The following is a 21,755-nucleotide window of genomic DNA, read 5'->3' as shown; positions in this document are numbered from 1 at the left end:
GTCTTTGGTGGCATTTCAGCACCGGGTGGCCCTTCAGTGCTGCTGAAGACCCAGAGTGACTGAAGGGTCCCCCACCGCTGAAATGCCGCCGAAGACCCGGACCACCGCCGAGTGAGTACAAGCGCCGCAGCTCCCTCGCTTTGCCCCAGCCCCCCGAATCCTCTGGGCAGCCCTGATTAGCAACCAGTTGTGACTGGTGCCGCTGGGACCACAACACACAACCTGGGACTCTGAGATGAATGTACTTTTAAAAGTGATAAATTCAGCTGGAGAAAGTACATATTATCACAGAATTATTATTAATTTATACATTTAAAAAAAAATTAAAAAAACTGTTACAAGAAGAGTTTCTCTTCAGCATCTCATTGGTCTGGTCTGATACCAGCCCCCAGTTCCCTGGGTGGACTTTACCATGCACTCTGAAATTCTTTTAGTTGGTTGGATGTGTTTCTTTGAACTGGCCCAACCCTTCCCAGTTCCACTCCATAAGGGAACTGTCTCTGCTTTGTTTGGGCTACACCTGACAAAATGGGTTTTGAGCTGAGTTCAGGCTTCAAGAGGAAGCAAATCTATGTCTCACGTGCAAGTGGGTAAGTTGAGAAAGACGGGACAGAGAGGTCACCCAGGCAATTTAAACGGACAAAGGAAAGAAACTTGCTCCCAGTGTCAGAAAGTAAACAAGACTGCTTACCCGGCCTGGAAAAGGGGCTTTAGGAACTTTTCTCTTAAATAAAGCAGTTCCTTAATTGATTCTATCCTTGCTTAGTCTGCCCTGACTGACTTTTGAAGCTGTCCAGCACAGGACCAGAGTTTATGTAATAATAATACCGCTGCCATTTGCTCATCCTAGATACCGTATTTTTCAAACCTTTGCTGCCCCTGTGGTAGAATCTCTCCCCCAAGAGCTCCAGTTTGCTGGGCCAGTTGCTATTTTAAAATCTAATTTGAAGATTTCTTTTTATGAATGACCACAATTTATGTTTGTGGTTTGTTCGCCCGAACTCTCTGAGCTCTCATGAATGGTGCTATGTAAATATAAATAACAATAATGTGTTGGGAGGAGATACTTCTGTGTTTGTTGTTCACCTGATAGGCATGACCGGGACAGCTGCTGCTGCCCACATCTAAATTGAAATACAGAACTGAGCCTTCTGCTTCACACTTAACTTGACCAGGGGCTGGCCGGCTTTCCTGCTCACTTAAAAAAAGATTGTCTGACCTAAACAAGCATAAACCAAGTACTAATGACCAGATAAGTTTAGATCAAGCTGGTCTGTTGGAGTCAAAATAATAGAGCAGGAGTTCTCAAACTTTTGGACTGGTGACGCCTTTCACATAGGAAGCCTCTGAGTGCAACCCCCCCTTTATAATTTAACCCCCCCTTTATAATTTAACCCCCCTTTTTTAAATATATTCAACACCTTTATAAATGCTGGAGGCAAAGTGGAGCTTGGGGTGGAGACCGACAGCTTGCGACCCCCACCCCCATGTAATATGCTCGCGACCCCCTGAGGGGTCCCGACTCCCAGTTTGAGAACCCCTAAAACAGAGTGAAATACTGTTTCTCACAATGTGTAATCATCCTATAGAATTCTCTGCCATAGGAGAACCTAGAACAGCAGGGTTTGAAAAGGGGGCTCAGTTTTATAGCCAATATTTGTAGTTATGCATCCTAAAATGAGGGTAATCAAATTTCACGTTTAAGAGGATAAGTTGATCACCACATGGCTCAGGAAAGAGCTTTCCTCGCCTTGTGTAGTGCATTGCTCAATTAGCCAGGGCCATTTTCCCCTTCCCACTTCCCTTTGAAATATCAAGTACTCTTCACTGCCTAAAGCAGGATACTAGACTTGAAGGACCAATGGCCCGATCCTGTGTTCCTGTCCTGTCAATATCATCTTGTTACATGTACAGTGCTATTTTCCTTTCCCCTCTTGTCTCATTGTGATGTGATAACAGTTCCTGTGTAGTTTGTATTGAAGTTAAATATGATTACCAGTATGAGGATCTGAAACCTACTAATTGGCACCTGTGTATCCCATGCCCCCTTCCAGAAATACTGTATATCCAAAAATAAGGTTTCCCTCCAGGATTTTAGTAAAAGAAGGAAGGCAAGTCACAACACAGTCTAATTTTCCTTTCCAAAGTGGGAGATGTTTAGAAACGTGAGAGGCAAGCCTGTTCAACTTGCTTAGCGTTAGTACTGTGATTCGGGAACGAGGAGGGGCAAATAAGGGTATGCTAATTTCTTTGGGCGAAACCTTGGAGGCTTGGAAAAGGGAAGGAACAACCCGATTACCTAGGGCTTCATTGTTTCTGTAAACTTTCATCTCAATCTATTTACTTTCAATGCAGTATGTGTGGTTATGGTATGGGACACTGTTGGGTAGTTGGGTCCAAAGTTCTACAGAATCTAATCGTTATTAGACATGTTTGCAAGTGGATAATCAATAAATACCATTTGTCTATATTTAGACATTCCTCTGCAGTATTTGCAACCTAAAATTGTGCTAGTGGAGAAAAAGGTAGAAATTGGGACTGACTAGCTTATTTTTCTTTGTCCAAGAGAAGAGAAGCTTAAAGAAAGAGCATGAATGGTGAAAAGTGAATTAGATCTCTAAAATTCTTCCAATATGCATACTTTTCAAATGTTTCTTGTCACGCAGGTGAGTAATTTTTAACCTGACAATGTGTCTTAAAGATGTATAAAAGTGTATTTGAAGAGTAATATGTTGATTTATAAACTGCTCTTGATTAGTAGCTGTTTCATTATCATAGATACAGGATAAAGAAACTATACTGAAAAGAAGCTATGTCTTAAATATAAATGTATGGAAACAAAACAAAAAAAGTATCAGAGGGGTAGCCGTGTTAGTCTGGTTCTGTAGAAGCAGCAAAGAATCCTGTGGCACCGTATAGACTAACAGACGTTTTGCAGCATGAGCTTTCGTGGGTGAATACCCACTTCTTCGGATGCAAGTAGTGGAAATTTCCAGGGGCAGGTATAACAAAAAAAAAAATAGTTTGAAACTGCAGCACTTTATCCATCTGCTAACTTTCTCATTACCAGTAACTACAATTTAAAGGTGAACTGAAAGGCCTAGGCATACTGTAAATCTGAGTGCGTGGTTCTGGTTTCCCCAGCTACAGCTGATAACCCCACTGACATCCAATACAGCACAAGAAGTTGCATTTCTCATGCTACATTAGTTGCCTTCAGTTGTAGCAAAAGAAACCTCTCTCTGAAATCAGGACTTGGCAGGCCTATAGAAAAGGAACAGACTTATTCATGTATTCATTTATCAAGCATGCTCAAGTCTGCGTATGTATTGTATTAACAATTTGGGAACTGCTTCTGTGTCTATCTTTACAAAACATTCAATTTTCCTTTAAAATTAGAACCCTTAATTTTCTGTTACTTAAAATATCACTAACTTTCTTTTAAGGGCACTTTGTTTTAGTCAGTGGAGTACTGTGGTGGGATGAATGGTTGGACAGCACAGTGGTGACAGACAATGAGAGTTTGGCACCTGATATCTCTTGCAGTTAGGGTGACCAGATGTCCTGATTTTACAGGGGTAGTCCCAATTTTTGGGTCTTTTTCTTATATAGGCTCCTATTACCCCCCACCCCCGTCCCGATTTTTCACACTTGCTGTCTGGTCACCCTACTTGCAGTATCATTTTTGAGTCTTCTGAGCCCTGGAGTTCAGATAATTTAGGGTATTGATAGCCTAAGGTTGAAACTCAGCATGGTAGCAAACTGGGTGTGTGCTCATTAGCTTCTGTACTTCTAAGAGCCACTGAAGTGGTGTGTTCTGGATATGGCTACTAGAATTCAGGTCTGAAGGAGTTAAGTTCTCCTTCTGACATTTTTAAAGTTCTCTTCCTTAAAAAAATGAAAAGCATGTACAATGGATCACTTTGTGTATGGGAACTTCCCTGTGATTTGACTGCAGCTCATAGTTACTCTCCTTGCATTTAGGTTTGAGAGACCACACGTGGGGACTCATCAATGTCCTCCTGGCAGCATATGCTGTTGCTGCTTCTGCCACACATTCAACTGACTCTTAAGGAAATCCCTTTTAAAATATCAACACAAAAAAGGTCCTAGCACTCTTCCACATCAGTGAAAGGGAAATGTAAAGAAACAATGAAGACCATTAAATTTCCCTGGCTCCATGATAATATAATATCTATATTACCTGATTCAGTTCCATGAAATCCAATTCAAGACTGAGAGTGTATATGTAATATTAACTATTGCTATAAAAAGTCCCTTCCAAGTTTGTATTTTTCCATGAGGACCATGTTCCTGAAATACAGATATACTGCTTGGTGTCCTTGAAAGCCTTGAAACCTATGTTTTGGGTTCATCTGTGTTTCCAGGTAACTAGAGCTCTTACAGAAGCAGTGTTTTTTGTCTCTTTTAATTTAATTTAACTTAATCAATGGAAGGTTCTGGTGCCTTCTGTCTTTATAACATTCTGAAGCAATTTAATCAATTAAAAAGCAGCGATTCCAGAATCAGCTCATTATCAGGTTCCTTGCCATTTTCACCCTTCACTTACCTCAGGCTGTTGAAAGAGTAAACGCCATAACCCATAATTCACAAGAGCCCTTGGATGAGCCTGTTTTGCATGCCCGGATAATTCCACCTAATTTCTGAGTTCGAGGAACAGAGAGGGAAAGATCAGCCACAATTGAATGAACTATTTCAAACAACATACAGTGTGCTTTTTGGATACCATAGTGAAGGGCACGTTAAAACCACACAGATATTTATAACTGGCTCCAGCCTTCACCCAACTCTTACGGTGAATCAAGTGAAGGATTAAGGAAGAATTGTTGGGATCTGGACCCAGTGGTCAGGGCCGCCTGATGCAACGATAGGTCTGTGAATAGCTGGTGGCACATGAGTGCTTACTGCTGCTACTGTAGGACTTGCAGACAAAGATCTTGGGTGCCCTCCCACAATACCTCAAGTTGTGTGATCTGATGAAAGTAGAGAAGCACTGGCCCATGACTGTTCACTGCAGACACTGTTGACTGGCCTGGGGTTGGGGTGGCAGATCTTGGCATGGAGGCCAGGATTCTGATGGCCTAGATTTAGTATGTTCTTAACATACTGCTGCATTTCCTGGTTTTATCTGAAAGCAGTAATAGGAGAGGCTATTCTTTCCTGTTTCCCTCCCCCCCCCCCCCCCCCCAGGATCTGTCCATAAATCAGGAAATACTGTAGATCTCGTGAGTGTACCTGATTTTAGGATTTTCAGGCACATTGCGTTTTGCAGAAGCATTAAACCTCAGATGCTTAGCTGCCAGACTTTCAAATATTTTGATGTGTGCTTATTACTAACAACCATGCTGGGAGCCTTGTCTCTTTATAGGCACCCTCCATGTTCTCTTAAACTGGAAAGTAACCATACTGTTTAGCTTTTATAGATTGGACCCATAGGAGGTTTGGCTTACTTCAGCTGTCAAAAAGTAATAAGGGTTTTCTTTCAGGTCAATAAGCTTTTAGAAATGGGTAAACTGGAGCCAGACTTTGCCAAAGTTTTGGAGGGGATTTGGCCATGGATTCTGGTTCAGAGTCATTTCTGGCAGTTTGAAAGTGTTTGCTAATGTGCTCCTCCTGCTTTTAAGTTCTATGGACTGTGGAAAAACTTTCTTCTCGTGATCTGAATTTTAGGGAAACTCCTTGTATTTTTGTGACTGTGTGCCCTGGAGAAAAAAGACAGATGAATGTGTTGGGTTGAGGGTGCAGGCAGGGAATAATCTATTTCTGATGCAGATATCTTGCATAGTTCTGGCTTAATTACTTGAGCTGATCTTGGTTTCATCTATTGCAAAATCATTGAAGAAGGTTTATCTCCTACACTTTATATGCTTCAGTCAAAATGCAATTAATTCCATTTCAGGGCAGTTTTTTAAATAGAGCGCAGGCCAAAAGTGGCAAGTGAAGTGGAAAATATTTGTCCACATGATACCTTCTTAAATAAGTGTGGCATAGTTGCTGTTGGAGATGCATAGTAAGTATTTATTGGTGAAGGAATAGAAAAACAGCAACCCTCTGCTTCCTTCTTACTACATATTTTTGATTACTGTGGAGGGTATTGAGAACTACTATCTTCCAAGTAGCGTATATATTGAAACTGTTTTAATACTTTTCATTTTTATATATGTACGTGGCTACAGACACACACTTTGGAGAAAATACCCTCTCAATGCCTGTTGAGAACATGATGGTCTGCTACTTGAAGTTATTTCTTCTAATTTCAGCTGTTACTGGTTCCTTCTTTACAGAAATAAATAAATACAATGCTCTAAGCAAACTAAAACTGGATAAAAACCACAGAAGCTGAATAGCTTAGGCTTTTTTTTTGTTTTTTTGTTCTTTTTAAAATTTATTCTTCCTTAAAAGTTCCATGCAAAGCAAACCCTGGTGTTAGCTTAGATTCTAGCAGCCAGTGTTAACCTGAATGATGTCTCACCGTTAAGATTTTCTAAAAGTTAAGTATGTACTTTACATCCGTCTACATATACTTTTAAAATATGACCCTTTAACGTAATTTTATGGTATTTGTCAAATGATATGAATAATACAGACTTGGTATTGCTGACTCCAAGCATTCAAAATCTATGAGCCAAACCCTCTGAAAATCATGATATTGGCTTAAAAATAGTGAGATTAAATTTTTTTTTATTTTATCTTCTGGCTTTTTAGCGTGCACTTGGATCACATTTTCAAGCTTTTCTTTGCAACCATAAGGGCTAGAAATCTTTAATATTTTTTTTAAACAGAAACAAGAACTGGGGCTTTAAGTAAAATGCCAAATATTGTGAGACTCAGGATACAACTGGAAATTCTTTATACAACTTTGCATGCAGTGAGCATACTGGACTAGAAGTTTAACTAGACTATTTTAAAGTACGCTGGGGCCATTTTGGTCTCTGGATGGCTCAGAATCAATGAAACAGCACAAGCTCTGCACAGCTGAAAATCTGGTGTGTACCTTGCAGTTAGGAAATATTATTTTGATTAATGAACGTTAATGATAAATACAAAGGTTATGTGCAGCATTGTTTTAAAGAGAAATTGAATATGAAGAGGTATTTGGAAATGCTGATCTTGATCTTGCATTATTGAATATGGATGCTGCTGAACTGTTATCTTTTTGTTGCTCTGTCATGTCTACCTGTCCCATTTTCCTTCCTATTAATTTTTATGTAATATGGGTTATGTTTTTCCTTGGAACTCTATTGTGAACTGAAATTAAAAATAGGCAAAAATCTGTCTGAGAGCCTCTGCTGTCAGCTACGGGTGGAGTACCGCACTTCATGTGAATAATTGTAATTGGGCTGTTTTCCACTGTTCTGTCTTAATTTTAGATCCTCACATGAAGGGCATGAAGTGAAGACTTAGTATTTTTTAATATTCTGCTGTTCTAAATATTTAGCTTTGCTACTGACTGACTATGTTTCATTGGGCAAGTTGCTTAACCAACTGCTTTTTATGCCTGAGTTTACCATCTGGTTATAACTTGTCCTCAAGGAGATATTGTGAAGCTTAATTAATAGTTGTGAAGTGCTTTAAAATCCTTAGGAGGAAAGCATGAAATATAAAGTAGTAGCATTCCTTAGTATTCTATAAAAGTCTCAACCCAAATCCGCCCTCGCAGTACTGAATTGTACTTTATGTGATGTTCCACTTTACAAACTTTTCTTTAAACATTTTCCAAAATGATAATAAAAGGATTAAAAATATCCTAGAAGTTTAAAGAAAATCTGGTGGCCAAATAAACTTTTTAACATAAAGGTGAACTGAATATTTTTTCCCCACAAAATAGTTTAACATGAATTTTATCTCCCCAAATGCTCAAATAACTTTCTGAAAAACAATATTAATTCTTGTACTTTATAATGTGATATTTACATTGATTGTTTTGGATTGGGGAAGGGAGACATTCTCTCTACTGCTTGATTATTTTTTCCTTATGTATTTCAGGTTAAAAAATAATAGAGAATAAATTAATATCGTTGCTATGATGTATGTCAAATCTGCTATTGGTACTCTGGTTTCCATGGGCATCAGTGTTAGTGCCTCCCAACAATATATAATCCTTGATCTTTTTTGATATTTATATGTTCAGTACAAATAGCAACATCGCAACTTTTTGCATATACTTCTTTGTATAAAAATAGTGTGTAAATAGGCACACCATTAAAGGAGTACCACAACGATTCACTTATGCCCTGGTTGCGAAAGGAGCTTAAGCACATGGGACTACTCTCCTGCTTAAAGTTAGTCATGTGGTTGCATACGTTGCTGAATCAGGACTAGAACACTGGAGTTAAATTAATGAAATATTTTCTCATAGGCAGACTCCCTGCCCTGACTCTGATCAGCAGCGATATTATATGTTGGAGGCCTCAGCATGTAGCTTAGAAACTTTAGTTTGGGTATTCGGGAGCTGATGCTCTGTTAAAACATTCTGTAAACAGATACTTGCAGTTCTTTAAGGCCCCAATTTTGCATCTGGGTATCCCCACACAAAGTCCCATTGACTTCAATGGAGCACTGTGTGGGTGCTGGGGTGCACCCATACATAGACAGTCAAGTGCAGGATCAGGGCTAAATTTACCTTTTTGTTTGTTTATTTGTTTTTAAGCCTGGGAATTGGTAGTGAGTGGGGTTTCCCTTGTTACAAAGTTAAAATAGACATGCATGAGGAAAGCTATGTAGTTTTTACTCCTGAGCAGTCTATTTTTACTTTTATTTTTTCCTCACTGCAACACTGACTGTGGAAAGTATTTTGAAACACTCATCTTTGTTTTCCCAACGGTTTAAGGCACGCCTAGACGAGGTGGATTAAAATCGACAAGAACAATCATACTAAGGCAGTGTGCTTTATGAATTAAACAATAATAATTGGAATGTATGAAATTGCCCTGTCAAAGTTTTTAATATTACTAGTCTTTCTCTAATGCCTTTGAGTGTTAACATTCTGAGGTGGATACCTTAGAAACACCTTAGATAGGAAATTAATTATCATTTATTTTCTTTACCAATGGGAAAATTGAGACACAGGAGAGGGGAAATGACTTGCTCAAGGTCAAAAGCAAGTTGGTGCTAGAACCAGAAATAGAACCCAGAAGTTATTAGCTTTTTCTGTATTTCCTTTCCTGTCACTGCTGTTTGCTTGGATACCAAGATAGCTGTGTGTAAACAGAAGGTTTCCAGAGTACAGCAGCCTCCTGCATCTGCCTTATTTATTTAATGATGTTGGGGGGAGGGATAGCTCAGTGGTTTTGAGCATTGACCTGCTAAAGCCAGGGTTGTGAGCTCAATCCTTGAGGGGGCCATTTGGGGCAAAAATCTGTCTGGGGATTGGTCCTGCTTTGAGTAGGGGGTTGGACTAGATGGTCTCCTGAGGTCTCTTCCTACTCTGATATTCTATGATTCTATTCCAGAATTTAGACCTTTCCAATCACTTCTGTAGTGGTGAACTGTGATGTCACAAGCACTGTATTGTTGCATTACCAAGTGAATTGGACAGAGTTTTAAAGCTTACCTTAAACTGAAAATGAATATTTTTAAAAAGGCCCTTTCTTACTACAGAGCTGTACCCCATGTGAGTGCTCAGAATCCGATCTGCTGACTTTACTGACAAAAATAATTGACTTTGTTTTTACTCTTTTAGCCATGCAAGAGCCAACACAGCTGAAAAAGTCAGTTTTGGATTCTCTTCTTTCTTATGTATCATCAACTGATTGGAATTACAGTTGTTAACAAATCCATTTTCACCTGTACAAATCTATTGAGACAAATGGGATTGCACAGGTGTCACTTCATTAATTGGCTACCAGGGTCCATTGACCACTTTAAATAGTTCTGTTACTCTTTTCTGCTGATAGCTAACTTCAGTGTCGTCCTGATATCATGATCATACGGCTAATGTGGCTTGGCTGTCTGCATCTTTCTATTCTTTATGCCAAAACTAATAAGGATAATAGCAAAATTTGCATCATTGAAATATAGCAGAATTTGCATTTGAGCAACTGAGTCTGCATTAGGAGCAATTGATCTAGAATGCCATGGAATTGGTGTGCCGAGGACAGATCAGAAACCAGATGGAGGGATAAAGTGAGTCCCTTTACAGCTTGTATCAAGCATCAGTTTCATAGAGGTGAGCAGAATTTCCAAAGTGCTATGTGAGAAGTTAGCAGCTGTACTCCTGTTGACATAAATCAGGGTAGTGCATCTGGACAAGGCTCTTCACTTTAACGCTTAGGCTTTGTCTACACTGAGAGATGGTGTTCCAACACCGGCAGAAAAATTCCTTCCGTTGGTATAGGCTGCGTCTACACTAGCAGGCTGGGCCAGCAAAGTTATGCCAACAAACCTATGCCAGTAGAGGCTCTGTAGTGTAGACATAACATTAGCTCTAAATGACGAGGTGGGAGGGAGGGCTTTCAGTGGCATAAATGGGAGTTACGCATCCAGCCTCTATTGACTTTCAGTGGAAATTGGGTGCTTGACTCCTGTTTGTGCCTGTGAAAATCTCTTCTTTGGTGCTCGATGCTGTGCTTCTTGCCACTGCCCTGGAACATTCAGCTCCTGTGAGTGCAAGATACAGGGCAACATTGTGTACAGCTCTTCAGAGAGTAGGAGTCATCACTAGGTGTAGGAGTTCTGTTTATCTTCTAGCCTTGTCAGCAGCACAAGTGAATCTTAGCAGCAGGCATAAACATATTTGCCTCTTCCGTTCCCAAGAAGCATGGAACAGCTTTGAAGGAAGGTGGAAATTATCCAAGGAGGTTTTCACTCTGTTTAAAAAAAAAAATCACTATGTAAAATGTTATTCTGGGGCTCCAATCACATTTGCTCAGTTTACGTATCAATTACATATCAATGGCTTTTCTAATGGCCAGTGCTGCAAACTTCACTTGGGATCTGAAAATCCAGCTGGGTTGTCTGTGTTTATGGCATCATCCTCAGTAGTAAAGAGTCTGCAGTTGTAACAAATCTGACAATGTTGATGATGCAAGTGTGAGAAAATACGATCCAGCTCCCTCCCTCCTTCCTATCCCTTTTGGATGTTCAGGGTCACTGGGAGAGAGAAACTTTTCAGTAAAGGTGAGTACATGTGACTTGACAGCACAGGGAGTAGCAGATATTTGAGATGGTGCCACTTTCACATGGTTCCTCTTACAACTGTAGCTACACTTCACAAATGTCTCTTCTAGACCAGGTGCTTCAGGATCTGACTCTGCCAAGGTCCCGAGCATCCCCTGCAAGCATCAGGCTCATAGAGGGCAATTTGATATTGGAGCAATATACTATTACTACACTTGAGATGTAGGCTCAGACAACACTGTGAAAAGTCCTTAGGAAAAATGGAAATGAGAAAAAGGTGCATTTCTGATCCTACTGCATTATAAAGGAGCTCACAAATGAGATTGTTTCTTCTCCTTGAGACAGTTTATTCTCCTGTTTATAGTAATGTATAAACTTCTCTTCTTCGCCCAAGGTCTTGTGCTGGCCAGCTGTTTACCTGCAAATAACGTGGGCCCCAGGACTAGTACAGAGGTGATGCTATTCCGTAACTTCAGGGAGAGAATTGTTCTTATATATATAAATTTGTCACATTGTACTGATGCAACTGGAATCTTTTTATAAATAAAATTTTTGTAGATACCTTTCAAAAATACATTCAGCCAGTGAGGCAAAGCAGCAGATACTTGATATAATGGAGTTGTATGTAGGGTTGTCAACTTTCTATTGGCACAAAACTGAACACCCTAGCCCTACCCCTTCCCCTGAGGCTTGCTCTCCCCCACCCTCACTCACGTTCACTGAGCTGGGGCAGGGGGTTGGGTTGCGGGAGCGGGCTCTAAATGGGGGTGTGGGCTCTGGGATGGGGCCAGATTTGAGGAGTTCAGGGTGTGGGAGAGGGCTCTGGGCTGGGGTAGGGAGTTGGGGTGTGTGGGGGGGTGAGGGCTCTGGCTGGGGATGCGGGCTCTGGGGTGCAGGAGGGGGATCTGGGTTGGGGGGGCTCAGGGCTGGGAGTTGGGGTGTAGGAGGAGGTACAGGCTCTGGGCTGGGGGTGCAGGCTCTGGGATGGGGCTGGAGATGAAGGGCTTGGGGTGCACAAGGAGGCTCTGGGTTTGGAGGTGCTCAGGGCTGGGGCAGCTGGCCGCTTCCAGGGCGCAGTGTGGGGCCCCAAGACAGATAGGTACTAGCCTGCTTTGGCTCTGCAGTACTGCTGACCAGACTTTTAACGGCCCGGTCGGCAGTGCTGACCGGAGCTGTCAGGGTCCCTTTTCGATCGGGTAGTCTACTCAAAAACCGGACACCTGGTCACCCTAGTTGTATGCAAACCTATTCTGCACACAGTTCCCAAGAAGAATGGAGTGTATATATGACTTGGTGCCTTGGAAGAGGATATGAACTATGATGAAGAATAGGACTTGGCTTTCTCTTGTTTCTGCAGTATTTGGTTCTTGGTCCTTTAGCTGTGTTTTGAGCAGTGAGCTGAGAATATATTATTTCTGTAGCAATTGTCTTGTCCTGTCCCTGTCCAGGAGAAACATAAAAAGAGAAAATGACTCACAATCTGTTTGGGGCTGGGTGGAGTTGAGAGAGAAAAAACGTGATTGTGCAGGGTCAGAGCTGGTTAGAAAAATGGAAAAATAACTCTGAAAAATATTGAAGTTGTTTCCATTTTTTGTGGTCAAAACAGAACAATCTCTTGTTCCGTTCTCCAGCTTCCCCAACTTCTGTGACATTTTTGAATTTTTTTTTTTCATATTGGGTATTTTAAAATTTCAGCGTCCCTTCCTCCCCTGTGTTTCCCTTTTTTCCTCTTTGTCACGGAGTGCAATAAAATGAATACTATCCAGAGTTTGGGTTTTTTCCTCCATTTTCCTTTTTTTTTCCTTTTGCCTCAAACTTTTTTTTTCCCCAAAGTTGAGGAAGTTTTGAGAAGTTACCGCCCAACAGAAAGATCTAAATAAAGGGAAAGAATGAAAAAGAGTGTTTGTGTGTGAAGAGACTCCAGAAGTCTTCATTCTGTTGCATTCACTGGCAAAAGGGGAAGAAGAGAGAAAAAACAAAACCTCAAGATTTGGAATTTTTAAATCTTTGGTTTTGAGAAGAAACCAGAAAGGGAGTGAGAGTGTGGGGTTTTTTTATTTATTTATTTTAAGCTTTCAGTTTAGAGATAAAAGATTTATTTTTTTTTAAACAAAATCTGCTCCAGTCAGGGTATCCCCACCATTGCAGGAGCATATTACTTTCAGAGGGTACACTGACATCTTCCAGGGGGTCCATCAACTCATCTAGATATTTGCCTGGTTTTACAACAGGCTACATAAAAAGCACTAGCGAAGTCAGTACAAACTAAAATTTCATGCAGACAATGACTTGTTTATACTGCTCTGTATACAATACACTGAAATGTAAGTACAATGTTTATATTCTTATCAATTTATTTTATAATATGGTACAAATGAGAAAGTGAGCCATTTTTCAGTAATAATGTGCGGTGACACCTTTGTGTGTTGGTCTGATTTTGTAAGCAAGTAGTTTTTAAGTTAAGTGAAACTTGGGGGTATGCAAGACAGACACCTGAGAGGGTACAGTTGTCTGGAAAAGTTGAGATCCAGTGCTCTAACACACTGTGTCATTGTTACATTGCTGGGTATATAATCAAATTGTTTGGCACTTGGCTTTGTTTAAACACTTAGAGGTAGCTAAATGTGCTAAAACCGGGTAGGAAAGAAATTGTAGTTCTTGATCTTCAAGTATACTTCTGTCCCAGTGCGGAGTAGCTGCACTTCTGCTACGACACAACAATTTCCCAGTGCTATTTTTTGTTGTTGTTTGTTATATTTATATTCAGAAACACATTTTCTGCTCCTTCCCTTTCCTTCTCTTTCTGTGGAACAATTGCGTACATTTATCTTAATATAATACAGCAGTAATATAAGAACCCAAACTACAAAGAATCCTCCAAGTAGGGCGGTAGTTACCTTTCTCTGACAGGTCTTATACCTTCTACTGGGATTTTATTCTTTTGGACTCTGATTACATGAGCTCCTTTTCTTTGAGAACTGTAAATTAGTGAAGTTGTCTCTTCTCTATCTGATCTCCTCTGTGCTCTCTCTCTAGCAGTGAGCATGCAGAATTCAGAGGGCGGATCAGATTCAGCGACTTCTGTGGCACTGCGTACTTCAGCGTCTGCTCAAGCTCCAGTAGTGCAGCCAGTGCCAGCCTCCCAGCAGGTAACGTTGCTACAGCAGTTAATGCTGTCTCCATGGAAAATAAACCTAATTTTAATGCTGAATATGCTTTAACTCTTGGCTCAAAGGATTTTGTTAAAAAAGAGAGAGAGAGAGAGTAAAAGTGGTGATGAAGCCTACCTACATATTGCATTGATAAATGCCATAGAAATGTTTGTAATAAAAACATACACTTTGATTTAAGGCATGAGACTTGGATTTTAATTTAGCCATGTTGCCAAGAAAACTCTTTCCTGCCAATTTGGGTTTTTGATCCATTGTAGTGTCCTGATGCCATTATTTGATGTGTCAATAAAAGCAATAAAGATGCAAATTGTACCCCATCATTTAAAAAGGCATCTCCTGGAGTTGAGATATATCAAAATCAGCAGAATTTTGTGTGTGTTTGGGGCTGGGGTGGGGGGGGGAATCAGAAAAAAAACGGTTTTTTTGGTGGAGAGGGGGTGATTTTGGAGGTATTTTCTTCACTTTTTTAGTGTGTATTGCTTTGACACGTTTACATACGTATAACATGTTTGAAAGTTTTTGTGATACTAGAAATATTGGGTTCTAATTTCAATCTGTGAATGAAAATTTTATTTGAAAATATTAAAGGGAAGTGATGAGAAAATTGAGGGTCTACTTATATCTCTTAGCTGACCATGAGAAAGTTTTTTTTATATAACTGTTCAGAAAGGATGGGGAACAGGTGGAAGGATGGAGTGATTGATTGGAGAGAGAGGTGTAGCTAGTAGGTAAAATTAACTATCATTGGATGTTGAAGAGGGGAGTGGATGGAGTCGGGAACTGCTTGGACACTTGGTTGGCTAGAATCTTGCGCTGACCACCTAGCAGAGTATAATGGCGTCCTGTTATAAAGTTGGTTCGCTCATCATATTTTTTGATCTTCAGCGTTGATTTCACCAGAAGGTTGTTTCTCATTCTAACGATTAAAGGATAGGAATATAATTAACGCCATCGACATGATTTAATGGAAAATAACTCTTGTCAAGCAAACCTGACTTTACTCTTTTGAGATTACAGGTTTGGTTGATAAAGGTAACTGCGTAGATATAATAAACGTTTGTATGACATTTGACATAGTGTCTCACAAAATTCTGATTTAAAAAATTAGCACGGTATAATATCAATCAAGCACACATTAAAATGATTAAGAGCTGGCTAACTGACAGATATCAAAAGTAGTTGTCAATAGGGAATCATCATCAAAAAGTGGGGTTGTTTTCTAGAAGGGTTCCACGAGAATTGGTACTAGACTTGACACTCTTCCACATTTTTGTCAATTGTGGAAATAAATATAAAATGGATGCTGATAAAATTTGTGGATGACCCAAAGACTGGGGGAGTAGTAAATCATGATGAGGACAGGGCAGGCATACAGAGCCATCTGGCTCGCTTGCGGGCCTGTTTGAACAAAATGCGTTTTAATACAGCCAAGGCAAAGGAACAAGGAATACAGGCCATACCTACAGAATGGGGAACAGTATCCTAGAAAGCACTGACTCTGAACAGGTTTTAGGGGTCAAAGTGGACAAGCAACAGAACATGAGCTCCCAGTGTGATGCTGAGGCGAAAAGAGCTAATGTCCTTCAGTGAATTAAGAGGGGAATAGTAAGTAGGAGTAGAGAGGTGATTTTACCTCTGTATATGGTATTGGTGAGACCAATACTATACTTTTGCTGTCCATATTTTAAAAAGGATTTGAAAAATGGGAGTGGATGGGGAAAAAAGAGCCGCAAAAATTATTTGAGGGCTAGAGAAAAGGTCCTAGAGTGCGAGACAGCAGAGTTCAGGCTCTTAAGTTTATCAAAAAGAATGAAGTGACAAGATTAGTATATAAATGCCTTCACCAGAAGAAAATATTGGGTACTAAAGGGCTCTCTAGTCTAGCAGAGAAAGGCAGAACAAGAACCAATAGCTGAAAGCTGAAGCCAGACAAATTCAAATGATAAATAAGATAGAAATTGATGAGAGTGATAACCATTGGAACAAGAGAAGTGGTGGATTCTCCATTTCTTAATGTCTTCAGATTAAGACTAGATGCCTTTCTGGAAGGTATACTTTAGCCATATGCACGTTATGCCTTAGTCAAACACAAGTGATTGGGCTCAACACAGGGGTAACTGGGTGAAATTTAATGGCCTGTGATTTGCAGCAGGTCAGATTAGATGATCTACTGATCCTTTCTGGCTTTAAACTCTATGAATCTATGAAACAAGTGTTTTGTGTGGAGTGAAGTAACGAAAACAGATGACTCTTCTTAAGTAAAATGTAAACTTTGTCAAGAGTACAGCAGCAAGATGGAAAAGAATCGTGTTTCTCTTGAAAAAGTCTAGTAAATCAGATTATTCAGATTCATTTAGTGGCCCATTTGACCCTGAAGAAACATTGCTTATTAAAGGAATAGCAGAATATTGTTCTGGAGGAGCAGAATATTGAGTTTGATCCTGGAATATTGATTTTGGACGCCACAGATGTCATCGAAAGATACCCACACTAAAAATTTAAATTGCTCTTCCAGGCCTTCCAGTAGCTCTTCAACATTCGTTTCTTTCTAAAGCAATCTCTGTTCATCATCAACAGTTCAAATATGTCACAGGTCAATCTGTGATTATGCCATTAAGAACAACTGAAAGACAAAGACTTAAGGTTCAACTTCTTATCAAGTTCTTTTATGCTAACATCACTTTTAATGTAGCACAAAAAGAGCAATTTGAAAAAGTGATTATCCAGGTCAAATTGCTTCAATCTCCTCCAGACAGACTTAAACTTGCAGACCTGGTACTAGATTCTGCAAGTGAATAATGAGAGGAAAAAAAAACATTCAAGGAAGCAGTAGGAAAATCAACTTTAACATTAGTGTACAATGGTTGTTTGGACATGGCAAATTATGCTTCAAGGATCCAGAATTAAAAATGCATTTCAATTAATGTTGTTGGCTCTACATCTGAAAAGAGAGAACTCAGAAGGGGTTAGTGCTCATCATGGCACTGAATGGAGATCAATAAATGTATTTGCTTTGTTCCTTGTAGGGATTATGGCAGAAGTGAACTTTGAAAAAGGGTAGTGGTCTGGGGTAGCAGCTTTTGAAGACTTTTCCCTGCACAGGAGAATTGCAGGCATGGGGAAAGACACAGAGATTTTTCCAGGATAGTTGTGGTTGACCTTTGTTTTAAGACCTGCTTTTATTAAGCAACCAGTTTCTGCTATTCCCTGGGGTGGCTGCTTACACCAAGTTTCACTTAAAGATGGGCCCAACCAAACCATTTGGATCCACATCTGAGCTCTCCCCAAAGTTTAGGGTATTGGGTTTGGGCCCATGTCCAGTTTAACTGTAGTTTAGACTAAATGGAAAATGTGTGGCGGCTTTAGGAGAGGGAGTGTGTGTGGGTCGCCATACAGTATGGTGGGGTTCCTGCCTTTATTTGGGGATGTGGAGCAAATCCTCTAGTAAGTGTATTGCAGGAAATGTCCTAGCCAGAGTGGGGTGTTCTGGGTCTAACTGTAACACTGTGTCTCTTCTTATTTTTTCAGAGGGTTTTGGTTCAGACAACAAGCTCTTCTCCCAAAGGAGCACAGATGCAGCAGATCTCCATTCCCAGAGTTCAGCAGGTCTCACAGCAGGTAATATCAATGAAGTGGGGGAGAAAATGCTATTGCCATGCAGTCATTTGAAAGCAAAAACAACCTGCAGCCCCTCCCTTACCCACACGTCCAGCATGGGCTGCTTGAAACTATATTGTCTATCTCTTTAATCAATTAAAATATGGATTTTTTTTTTTATAGAGCAGTGTCTGACCAGAGAACTTGAGATGGCAGGGAGAGCCATTTCCTCTGGCCTTTCATGTGATTATTCCTTATTTTAGATTGATGATAAAGGAGATTCCCTCAAGGTTGTTTAAAGTTTAAAATCAGATTCTCCTTGGCACCTAGCTTGCATCAGGTTACACTTTATGGAGTCTAGGGAGAGATTTATTTTAAAAATTATTTTTATAAATATTAAAAAATAATTATTTCCTCTTCTGTAAAGATGACTGTCTAAAGCCAATGGTTTTTAAAAACATCCTGACTTGCATACACACAGTAGGCCCAAACAAGTAGTTGTGCTGGCGAAGTGTGTGTTTGCATGTACAGAACGGATGGGGGTGAGAACAGTATTGTTCGTGCAAAGAATTGTCCATGTGTATTTTAGTTGTGTGAACTTCGATGTGAAGTTTTAAAACAGGAGGCCTTTTAAAAAAATAAATACATTCCAAAAATAGGACAAATCTAAAGTTAAAAGTTAATATTCATTCTTAAACAGCTTTGAGTGCCATTTTAAATGCTAATTGCTTGTGTGTATTGTCTTCCATAACTGCTTGTCAATAATAATTCATCCAAAAACCCAGGATTGTCACATTTGTTTCAGGTGCAGACTGTGCAGCATGTGTACCCAAGCCAGGTCCAGTATGTGGAAGGAGGAGAGGCTGTCTACACCAATGGAACCATGTAAGAGTCTCTGTCATTCACATTACTAGGGCCAATAAACAGGGGCGGCTCTACGTTTTTGGCCGCCCCAAGCAGTCATGCGCGGGAGGCGCCCCGGAGCCGCGGGAGCAGCGGACCTCCCGCGGGCATGACTGCAGAGGGACCGCTGGTCCTGCGTGGCTTGGCTGGACCTCCCGCGGCTGCGGACGGTTCGCGGGTCCGGCGGCTCCGCTTGAGCTGCCGCAGTCATGCCTGCGGGAGGTCCAGCCGAGCCGCGGGACAAGCGCCCCCTCCGCAGTCATGCCTGCGGCAGGTCCAGTCGTCCCGGGGCTCCGGTGGACCTCCCGCAGGCATGACTGCGGCAGGTCCGCCGGCCCAGCCTGACGCCCCCCCCGGCCGCAGGGGACGCCCCCTAGATTTTGCCGCCCTAGGCACCAGCTTGTTTTGCTGGTGCCTAGAGCCGCCCCTGCCAATAAATGCCACCCTGACAGATGTAAAAGTTCATTTTTCGTTCTTTGAGAGACGGAGCACAATTGTGTCTGCCCTGAATGGTGGAGAGAGAGTAAACAAAAAGCCATATTCTCCACTTCATACACCCACCTTGCAGCTGAGTACAGTGTCAGTCCTTGTGCTTGCTCCTGTAACAAGGTTTGCTCCATTCTAGTGCTGCTGCAGGCACTAGCTCCCACAAGGGGAGAATGAGCAAGAGGAGAAGCAGCACGCACTACTCTGTGTAACGGGTGTGGCAGTGGCCATACTGCTTCTTTGATGCTGGAGACGTGTGTGTGTGTGTGTGTGTGTGAGAGAGAGACGCAATTCCTCAAGTTGATCCCACCCTAAACCACATGGAGCCCACCCTAAACCACATGGTCTACACTACCACGGTAAATCGATCTAACTTACGCAACTTCAGTTACGTGAATAACGTAACTGAAGTCGACATAATTAGATCCACTTACCGCGGTGGCTACACTGTGCTGTGTCAGTGGGAGAGCGTCTCCTGTCACCTTCCCTTACGCTTCTCGGGGAGGTGGAGTACACAAATCGATGGGAGAGTGCTCTCCCATCGATTTAGCGTGTCTTCACCAGATCCGCTAAATCAACACTCACTGCAATCTACTGGTAAGTGTAGACGTGCCCTATGTAAATAGACCCTATATTCCTTCTCAAAACCCTGTTGTATCTGTTAGGGAGCTGGGGTAAATAGAGCACCTTAAAAACTTCAGACTCATTTTCAAAAGAGACTTAGGAGCTTCAGGCCAGTTCTACAATAGAAATTTTTGCCAGGACAGTAACGTTAGTTAGGGTTGTGAAGTTTTGTTTGTGTTTTTTAAAACAACATTTCTATACCAGAAAAAGACCTGGCATAGATGCAATTTTTGCCAGTTTAGCATATTTCATTTGGGGAATTGATACCGGAAAAAGCCCTCTTTTGACTTTATATAAACTGTGTCTGCACAGAGGGTTGTTTGGTAGCAAACATTTTTCAGTGTTGACTAGGCCTCAGTCTCATTTAGGCATTTTTGGAAGTTTTCCCCTAATTTCCGAAGAGCCGGGCTGTCAGAAGGCTCCTTCTTGGGCTCTGGGCTCTGTCATGCTGTGCCCAACATTCCACCTCTGACAAAGCAAATGTTCCAAAGGGCTCTGGCTTGACGCCTGCGTCAGGGCTGTCATTGGAGAGATTAATGTTGTCAACTGACTTCTATATCTGAACTAAATTTTAGTAGAGCAAATCCCGTCGGCAATGGAGTCGAGGCTTTTTTAAAAAACTTACTGAAGATCACAGCGTGAGAGTGAAATTAGATATTTAAGCTCCTCTCCGTTCACATGTGCTTCACATCCTTATTGTATTGTTCCTTTAACAGCCGAGCCGCCTACTCCTACAACACCGAAGCTCAGATTTATGCCCCCAGCAGCGCAGCTTCCTATTTCGAACCACAGGGAGGTGGAGCACAGGTGACTACAGCGGCATCCTCTCCTACAGCCATTCCCTCTCACAGCATGGTGGGCATCACTATGGACATTGGGGGAAGTCAGATCCTCTCCAGCTCGGGAGCCTATCTCATTCATGGGGGGATGGAAAACACTAGACACTCTCTGTCACTAACTTCACGCTCCTCTCCAGCAACGGTATGTAGCCCTGAAGGTCTTGTCATTACAGGGCCAGGAATTGTTCATGGGAAACTGAAAGGACTTCAGAAAATAAATAAGATGTGTGTGTAATATATATATCATATAACATGAGTGAGAGGGACAGAACACATGCTGGTGCAGGGCCGCCCAGAGGATTCAGGGGGCCTGGGGTCTTCGGCGGTGGGGAGCTCCCGCTTCGGCGGTAATGCAGAGGCGGGGGGGGTCCTTCTGCTCCGGGACCTGTGGCAGGGGCTCCCCGCCGCCGAAGACCCGGAGCGGAAGAAGCTCCGGGGGCCCGGGCCCCGTGAGAGTTTTCCGGGGCTCCCGGAGCGAGTGAAGGGCCCCGAAAAACTCTTGTCAGGGCCCCTGTGGGGCCCAGGGCCTGAGGCAAATTGCCCCAGTTGCCCCCCCCCCCGGGCGGCCCTATGCTGGTATGGTGCAAGATGTCTCCTTACTCATGAGGTGAAGGGGTAACTTGATTACAGCCTCTGAATATAGACTTGGGGAAGAAATATTTAATAATGGGCCCTTTATTCTGGCAGAGCAGTATATCACGATCCAATGGCTGGAAGTTGAAGTTAGACAAATTCAGGCTGGAAATAAGGTGTAAATTTTTAACAGTGAGGGTAACTAACTGTTGGAAAAATTCACTAAAGGTCATGGTGGATTCCCCATCACTGGTAATTTTTAAATCAAGATTGGATGTTTTTTCTAAGAGATCTGCTCTAGGAATTATTTTGGGACGTTTGATGGCCTGTATTATACAGGGGGTCAGACTAGATGACCACAATGATCCTTTTGGCCTTGGAATTTATGAGTCTATTGGTTTGTTAAGTAGATCATCTCAAA

General features: G+C 41.5%; 1 protein-coding gene across 5 annotated transcripts in view; it reads left to right on the top strand.

The window, feature by feature from the left end:
- Positions 1 to 21,755, top strand: part of RFX2 (regulatory factor X2) — a 96,007-nt gene that overhangs the window by 30,091 nt on the left and 44,161 nt on the right. For 3 of the 5 annotated variants that reach the window (XM_039515797.1, XM_039515799.1, XM_039515796.1), the window contains exons 2-5: positions 14,176 to 14,288; positions 17,841 to 17,930; positions 18,715 to 18,794; positions 20,639 to 20,903. In XM_039515797.1, coding sequence (XP_039371731.1) covers positions 14,184 to 14,288; positions 17,841 to 17,930; positions 18,715 to 18,794; positions 20,639 to 20,903 — 540 coding nt within the window. In that variant the 5' untranslated portion in view covers positions 14,176 to 14,183. The remainder of the gene's footprint in view (positions 1 to 14,175; positions 14,289 to 17,840; positions 17,931 to 18,714; positions 18,795 to 20,638; positions 20,904 to 21,755) is intronic. The other 2 variants (XM_039515798.1, XM_039515800.1) reach the window with 2 other exon arrangements.

This window comes from Mauremys reevesii, linkage group 26 (assembly GCF_016161935.1).
Source record: "Mauremys reevesii isolate NIE-2019 linkage group 26, ASM1616193v1, whole genome shotgun sequence".
In the NCBI taxonomy this organism is placed as follows: Eukaryota; Metazoa; Chordata; order Testudines; family Geoemydidae; genus Mauremys; species Mauremys reevesii.
Note: the sequence above shows the minus strand (reverse complement) of the source record. Positions and strands in the feature narration are given on the sequence as shown.